Source organism: Sciurus carolinensis, unplaced genomic scaffold (assembly GCF_902686445.1).
Source record: "Sciurus carolinensis unplaced genomic scaffold, mSciCar1.2, whole genome shotgun sequence".
NCBI lineage: Eukaryota > Metazoa > Chordata > Mammalia > Rodentia > Sciuridae > Sciurus > Sciurus carolinensis.
The window spans coordinates 452,000-460,714 of record NW_025920131.1 but is presented as its reverse complement, the minus strand read 5'-3'; the positions used below and the strand labels follow the sequence as shown (position 1 = coordinate 460,714).

The 8,715-nt window shown below is 44.7% G+C and overlaps 1 protein-coding gene and 1 pseudogene across 1 annotated transcript in view; one reads left to right on the top strand and one right to left on the bottom strand.

The window, feature by feature from the left end:
• Positions 1 to 5,279: 5,279 nt before the first annotated feature.
• LOC124974097 (microtubule-associated protein 10-like) lies at positions 5,280 to 7,636 on the bottom strand (annotated as a pseudogene).
• A 514-nt stretch (positions 7,637 to 8,150) lies between these two features.
• The window catches only part of LOC124974096 (solute carrier family 25 member 36-like), a 4,246-nt gene continuing 3,681 nt past the window's right edge, over positions 8,151 to 8,715 (top strand). The window contains 1 exon segment of the mRNA XM_047537633.1: positions 8,151 to 8,273. Coding sequence (XP_047393589.1) covers positions 8,151 to 8,273 — 123 coding nt within the window.

Sequence of the window (8,715 nt, the reverse complement as noted above, 5' to 3'; positions counted from 1 at the left end):
TACCTGACCTCTCCTCAGGTCTCACTGGCTTCAAAGTGTGTCAGCCAGGAATCTGGAGAAGAAAGGAGGCCAGCTTGTTCCAACAGGGACAAAGGATGTGCTGATCCCACCTACAACACACCTCACTCAATCCTAGTAATCCAGAGGTACTACTGTTTCTCCATTTCCAGGTATGGAAGGCTGACCAAGGTGGGTAGGAGGTGAGTGGAGGGAGCCCGCACTCAACAGGTCGGCCTGACCTAGTCTGGACAGGATGCCCTTCAGGAACAGAGGATGCATTCCCACATCTCTAAATAAGCTAACTTTCTCTTAATGTTCTCCACATAAGGGGTGCAGAATGTTTGCCACACACATAATTTAGGTTTACTACATTCCCATTTGACACATGAAATGGTATTTTCTAATGGAAAGAACCTTGAAGGGGGAAAGACTAAAAACTCCTTTTTCCTGGACTGTGTACTTTATTTATAAAATGAAGAGCTGAACTAAATGTGTATTTTTCTAGCTCTGAATTCCTATAAACTCATGTTTTTGTTTCTAACCACCATCTAACTAACAGTTTCTGCTCATTTTTAATACTACACCTAGATTTATGATAGTATATCTCTGCATGAGATGGATGCTCCCCCTCACCCCCAGCACTTAGGATTGAACCCAGGGGTACTCTACCATGAGCCACAACCCCAGCTCTTTTTATTATTTTTAAAATTTTGAGACAGAGTCTAAGTTGTCCAGGTTGGCCCTGACTTACAACCCTCCACCTCAGTCTCTGGAGTCTCGGGACTATAGACATACACCACTGTACCTGGCTTGGATCCTTTCTTTTGATGTAGGAAACCATAACAACTGGTTCAATAAAAATGATTGATTGGTTTAGTTAGAAGATAAAAATAGAAGACAAAAATAAAAGGGAGGGCCACCTAGGTATTTGTCCAAAAGAACTGAAATAAGGATTCTGTGTAGATATTGACACTTCTGTTTTCACAGCAGCATTAATCACAATTACAAGACAAGTAAGCAACCTAAATGTCCACTGGCAGATGAATGGATAAAGACAACATGACACCCATACATTGGAATACTATTTACCTTTAAAAAGTAAGGACATTCTGCAATATACAACCTGGGTGAACTCTGGGTCACAGAAGACTACAGATTCGACAATGTGAGAATCTAAAATGGTAAGATGGGTATAATCAGAGTGGGATGGGTCTCAGCATTGGCATGAGGGGAAATGGAAATTGCTGACCAATAGGCATAAAGTTTAGTCAAAATAGGAACAGGTTTGGAGGCCCCTGTGCAACACTGATCAACAAGATGTTTTCTACACAGAAATCAGCTAAGAGGGCAGACTTCATGATGATGGTGCTTACTTCAGAAAATTAGCATAAAATTGGGATTTTTTGGTGTGTGTTGGGGGGGTACTGGGGATTGAACTCAGGGCAACATTCCCAGTTTTTTTTTTTTTTTTTGTATTTTATTTAGAGACAGGGTCTCACTGAGTTGCTTGGTGTCCCTGTTGCTAACACAGGCTTTGAACTCACTATTTCCTGCCTCAACCTCCCAAGCCACTGGGATTATAGGCATGCCACTGCATCCAGCTTAAAATTGGGATTTTATCTGTTTATACACTACTACTGTCCACCCTGCTTGTGGAAGTTATGTAAGTGTTGAAGGAACATGAATTTTCTGGGTCAGTTCTCTGTGGATGTGAGATAGGCGATGAGTATGGAAATAGCCTCTTTCCTCATTTAAGTTTGCTGGACTCTTGTAAAGACAAAACGAGGTCATGAAAGGCCTCATGAGTTGGGAAGTGCTCACCCAGTAAGGGGGCATTAGTGCCGAAGTAATGACAACAAAGATGACATCAATGAAAATGACCCTCATTTTCATTAAGGAGCAAGGCCATAATTTGAGTAAGAAGCTCTCACACTCATTCTTAGAGGTGATCAGGGAGGCAGGAAAGCAGTCCCAAGAAATCAGACATGCAGAAAAGCAGCCGGAATGGAAGGTTTCACCTGGAAACTTAAGACTGCCCTCCTGAGTGCTTGGCTGCGGGCAAGGCCACCACTGGGAACAGGGTGCATCGCCAACAAGCAGCACATGTCCACACTCAGGACATTCTCAGATTAGAAAGATCTTTCACCTCAGTCTAATAAATGCTGTCCCAAAGTACCTGCAAACATTTTCACAGATTCTGAATATGCAAGCAACCATTTCCAGAACAATGCAACCGCAGGCTCCTCTACATCTACAGCAACCCATTGTTTCATCATCCTGGGTCCAGAAATCAGTCCCAATTCACTCCAGTTGATACTGAAATCACAAGTTCTGAGAGGCAGTTGATGGGTGTGAGACTACAATTGAACAGCTTCCCTCAATAAAAGAAAACGCAAAGCCCTCTGAGGTTTTAGCAGACAGCGGAAGGAGAAATCTCTGGGTAGAAAGGAAGGGCTTCTAAGAGTTCCTGCATTTTTTTTTTCTCAGTATATGGACTCACAGACTCTGGGGACTTGTGGCTCTTCCTCTAGGATTTCAAATAAATTATGAGCCATGAACAAATCCATTCCCCATTGCTTTTATAGAACTAGATCCTTCAAAAGAGGTGAATTAAAACCAAGGTGAAGACAAAAAGGAAATGAAACACACGCATATTCTTTCAAGCAGTCATGACTGATTCCTGACTCAGGGGCCTCCATTCCATGCTGTCTCTCCAACATCAATCTTTGGTTGTTGTCTTACTATCACTCAGGAACTGGGAGCTTATCTAATCTACCCTTTCCTGTTCTGGGACAAACACAGTCTCTCCTCTAAAACACAGTCCTGCTGCCAGGCGTTTTTCTACTCAATATCTGATTCAAAGCCAAGTTCCATCGTCTCCACCTCATTCTGTAAGCTTTGGACTGCTCTATTATGATGGACTGGGACAGCTCCTTCCCCATGGGCCCCACTGGCATCCCAGAGGCACAAAGGAAGCATTCTTATGTACCTGTCATGGACAGACATGATACACAGAAACAACAAAGCCTACGGACAGGGCCCTTACCTAGGTTTGCAGGGAAAGTTCGTGCTCCGTCTGGTACAGTCTCCTTGTATTTTAGAAAACTCTGTCTTCACTCAGCCCTGCTCAGAGCTCCCTTTCCTCTGAGTGGAAGGCAGTTATTGTGTCCCCACAGTGCTGACACCCTGCACAAAGCCATACCCAACTTAACTTAGCACTTGGAGAAGCCTCCTGCTGCTGCTGGCTTGGTGGCTGTGCTTCTGACCCATGGAGTCTTCTTCAGGCAGTGTCCTCCTGGCTATGCCAAAGGGTGGATTTCTAGCCCCATTTTCATCATCTTAGTCCCATCTGCTTTGATCTTCCAGAAGTTCCTCCAACTGTCTTGTCCACCACTGGTATTTTCTGTGAACTTTAGGTTGTTATTTTTACATCTCTTTGCAGCAGGATTTTGGGAGGAAAGGACCATAATCTTTCCTTAGTACATATTTTAAAGCAAAAGCTCTTATCTGAATTTTCTAACATTTTCTAAATGGCTATATCTTATTAGTATAATAAACCTAGGAACTGTTTGGAAAATAAGAAAATGCATGAAGGGTTAGCACTCCAACCTCAAGATACCCATCTGAAGTCAGTTTCTGCTTGGCATGACCAATTCCTGAAGAATGTCGGAAGAATACCTTGGTCTTGACCAAGTCAGTTTTTTTTTATTTATTTATTTATTTTGTATTTAGGTTAAAAGAGAAAATAAAAATCCTGCAAATCTTGGTTCATTTGTACAACTCTCCACATATTTTATCCAAGTTAGAACAAGTAAGGATCTGAAACTCACTATTGGACTGGATGCTGGGGATAAAGTTAGAAATCTCACCAAGCCACCAATAAGTCTGGCTGATGATTAGCCATGCTATAATCACAGATGAGGAAGACTCAAAATAATTAAAAGCCCAATTCCTACTTTGGGAATTTACTCTGGTGCTGGGAACCTTAGTGAGCAAAGTAAAAGGGATTACTCAACATCACTGTGTAGCAGAACCTATTATTCAAATCAAGGTAATTCTCCATCTCCCATGAATCCATGCTGGTATCCATTGATCCTTTATGCATGCTGGTCCCCCACACAGAACACCCTCTTCTCTTCTTACCATCTCTCTAAATCTTACCTACTATTTGATCATCCAGAGATAATACCATATAATTAATTACTTATAAAAAAAGGAAAATTAGGGCCTTCACATATTCAAAGTCAAAAAAATAGAGCGCAGAAGAAAATATATGCAAATATCTGAAGACAGAATAAAGTCAAAGTATAAAATCAATGGAATTATAAATTATCACGACTTGAAAACAAGTTTTCACACATTAAAAATAACCACTGAACCTCAACTGACAAGCAATACACTGAACCCTATTCAAGAAACCACACAGGAAGACAACTTTAAAACTCCCCTCTCCAGATGCTTCAGAGAACACCTAAAGATTGTTCACATGAGCAGCAAAACACAAATATTAGTCAAACATGTCTTAATAAGGGTTTTCACAGGTTCTTTTCAGGGTTTCTGCTTGTTATTACTATAATTTTTTTTCTATAACTTTTCATAAGGTATTTTAAATGCTAGCAATCATTTATTTTGTTCAACAAATGTTTTCATTGCATCCCAATGACATGCCAAGGACTGTGATGGGTGCTAAAAATAGACAGGGTCCTTCTCATCACAACACTTCAGACTATGGAAGACAAACATTAATCAAGCAATCATGCAGATTGTGGTTAAATATAGAACACTATTAAAAGGGACTCCCTCAATTGTGGATCCCAGGATGTGAACCTCTCTGATGTTGTGTGTGTGTGTGTATAAATTCACATACATTGTACACACACACACACACATCCTGTAAGCTCTTTTAAGAGCAGGAACTATATCTTAAATTTTTTTATCTTTCTGCATCTCACAAAATGTCTTATATTTTGTTAAATAACTTAATCCCATTAAAATTTGCAGCTATGCTTATTAACTAACCTTTATTTCAATGAAGTCAGCTTTAGAATGTTCCACATTTTAAAAGTTTAGATACACTTTTATTTTTAAATAACTCATAAAGAAATCTTACTAAGTTATGAGGTGATCTCATGATCAATATTATCAGCTTTAAGGTAGAATACTAGTTAAGCATAAAGGAATGACATTTATTTTCTTATAAAAACTATTCACATAATTTAAGCACTAAATAATGTAATTAAAATTTTAACAGTACACATAAATTTTTTTTAAAGTATATTTTACACCATATATCCCGGAAGTCTGTTTATTACTAACTCACAGATATCTTTGTATTGCTTTGAAATTCTTAGTGAACCAATGTCATCCTCTTCTTCAAAATGATCTGATGTACTGCCATCCAGAATAGTGTTCCAGTTCTGACAAATTAGAGGGTAGGTAAGAATTCACTTGAGATGTCCACAGCGACGGGCTTTTTTTCTGACCATTTGCAACCAGTTTCTGCTTTAAGTTCATAGGAAGTCTTGACCTCTTTTTTTAGCCTTAGAATTATGCCTACTCTTTTGGTCTATCTGGCTTTCTTTTTCCTCAGTCCCATGGGATGAAGATAAATTACCAGTGGAGTTACTAGATGCCTTCTCCATGATTTTTTCCCGAGTCTTTGAAAGATGCCTTCTCTTTTGTGAGAGTACTGGTGATCCAGTCGAAAAGGTGGGCTAAGACAGAACTCTTTTCACTGCTACTTTTCCTTGAGTGGTCTTGCTCCACTAGACCTACTGTTACATGAAATTTCTGCCCCTGGACTACTATCATGAGTTTGCAAACTCTTGCTGGTCTCCTCAGTGGTGTAGAAGTCTTCTGAGAGCAAGGGTTGGTGAAATCATCTGAATACTTCAGTTCTGAGATGCTTCCATGGTAACTATTTTCACTCATTTCAGCAGGAACATCATAATCTGTGGTTCTGACCTGCCAATCATCTATTTCTTTATTTACAATTCTGTCAGCAACAGCATCCTGTTGGAAAACACATGGATTTGGACTCTGGTTTCCAGTTTTCCTTACAAATATTTGTAGGAGTCAATCTTCTTGGAATAATGGAATCTGCAGGACTCATAATTCTTCCCAATGAACCACTGCTGGTTCTGTTTTCACCACAATCTTTTTCTTTTGTCTTTTTTTCTTTAGTTGTGCTGGGCTCATCAAAGATTTCACTAATTTGCCTTGAGGTATCACTATTTTCAGCAGAAGATGTGTCTGAATCTAAATACTTATCTCTAGGCAACTCATGTGGCTTCTGACTTTGTTCTGCAAAGCTTAATACTTTAACTTTAGAGGACGGAATTCTGAATTTTGTACTTGTACCCAACGTTTGTGCTTGCATTTTTCTGTATTATTCTCTCTTCATGTACTACTAATGTCAGTATTTGTCTGCTTTAAACGGAGTCTGAGTGTATTTTTAGGCCATAAAGTAGACGCCCCCTAGCCACCCTTTTTTGACAGTTGCCACTGTTCTCAAAATATTTACCTTTCTTAAGGTTTTCAACTTGGTTCTTTCTACAGTGAATGCTCACTGACTTTTCATGGTCCCCACTGAAAACTTATCCTTCTTAGATTCAGACTGACACGTGGATTTGGCACAAGATTCTGGTACCTTCTTATCCTCAGTTCTATACAACCAGGCTAAGTGGGGATGCACATGAGTTGCACTCCCCATGGGTTGGTTGTATAACAAGGACAGCTCAATTAACAAAGCATTCAGCAAAGGAAGCTGCCTTATTGTATTGATTGTATTTTGCTCAGTTTGAGGGCAACATGTAGATTCATTAAGGGCTACCATCCTGACTCCCTGGTGGACTCAAAAGCACCGTAGGAATCTCCTGTGTTGCAGAATCTGTACCTTTTGGAGGGCTCAGATGTGTTGGAGGGTTTACAAGTACTTTTTCTGGCAAGGCATCACCCAGCTTCTCAGGTCCGTCCTCTGGGGCTCAATGGTGATTTTGACACCTGCAAGAAGCGTCCTTTCTTGGGTCAAGTGAGTGTAATACAGAAGAGGAGGGCAAAAGGTGTTGGTTTCCAGATCCAGCTTGGCGTCTTCCTCGCTGGAGGTGCTGATGGTGCTGACACTGCTGTCCCCAGCCTCCGCAGGCAGGGCCAGGTTTGCTGTTCTCCGCGGAGCCCACGGGGGCAGGGCTGGGGTCTCCTTCCCGCGCCCCGGCGGCTTCGAGGGCGGCGGGGGCCGCGTTCTGGGGACCGATGTCCGGGTTCCGGCCCGCGGGGTCCCGGGGGCCGCGGTCCGGGGCGCCGAGGGCGGCGAGGGCCGAGCCGGCGGGTCAGGGCGCGGCCGTCCAGCTCCATCAGGCGGCAGAACAGCTCCAGGTCCCCAATGTGCCGGCCCGCCGGGTTCAGCAGGGCGAAGGTTCCCTGGCTGCCCAGCCGAGGGCCGCTGGCAGCCGCACGTCGCAGGCGCCCAGCAGTCACGGCGCGGGCTGCCGGGGCAGGCGGGCAGTTGCAGCAGCGTGACGCGCAGCCGCGGGCGACGCAGGCCGGCGGGGCGCAGGCGGAACACGCAGGCCTTGCCGCGCCCGAAGCCCAGGGCGCCGCTGGGCAGCACAGTGGGCCTGGCGGGCGCACGAACCATAAGTGGCGGAAGTCCAGCAGCCGGAAGGCAACGGCCGGCCGGGGGGAGGCGCGGCTTCCAGGCGCACCTAGTCCACCAGCAGCTCCAGCGAGAAGAACGCCATCCCGCTCAACCGCCATCCCGGTTGTCAGGCAGCGCAGCCGCCGGAAGTGGCAGGTGCGCGCTCTCCCGAGAGGCGAGGAGGCGACCGGAAGTCTCTCGAGACTGGATCTGCTTGCTGCCCAGCCCAGGGTGGAAGGCCGAGGGCGAGGGTCCCTGATCGCTGGGTGGACGCTGAGGCCTGGGGCAGAGCAGGCTTATAACGGCAGGTCCCTTGTAACCCCGGGTAGGGCCAGACCCTGAAGTGAGCAGGTCCCTCCGTGACCCCGCAGAACCGACGGCACGCGGCCACCTGCGACAGCCGCCTTCGGGGAGCCCCTTCCCGCCCAGGCCCCACCGCCTGCGTTGCCCGCGCCTCCCGCGCCGCTGCAGCTGGCGTCCCACTTCGGTGGGACAGCCACCCGAGTCAGACCTCATGCTCACCCTGAAGTCCGACCTGTGGCCTGCGAGGTGTGTTCAGCCGGAACCCAAACTCCAGGATCCTTCGAGGTCTTTTCGGCTAGCATCCCTTACCCTCCAGGGGTGCAAACCCACCGCCGTGAGGCAGTCGGGACTGGAAGGGCTTGCAGCCAGGTGCTGAGGAAAGAAACTGTGTGGACCTAGTTAGGAGAAAAAGGAGTTCAATCTCCTTATTTAGGAATACACAGTCCCCAACTTGGAATTTGTCTTGTTTTGTTCTGATCTTACAATAGTGGGAAAGTTTGCCCATACAACCATTGTTTTATAAAGTATTGAATCAATTACATAAGATTTCGGTGCTTGATTATAGACTGGGCTTTGCCTTAGGGGCTTTTGCCCTACTGCGTCGGCTGTTCTGAGCACGTCTGCACCAGGTTTGTAAGCTACAGTGCCGCAGGTTAGTGGTGATATTTTCAGCCTACAGTGAGTACCTCAGAGGTAACATGGTGAGTTGAGGATGCTGTTCTCTTGACATAGTGCTCCATTCCCCATGTAAAAGTATAACAATGTGAGGATGTAAA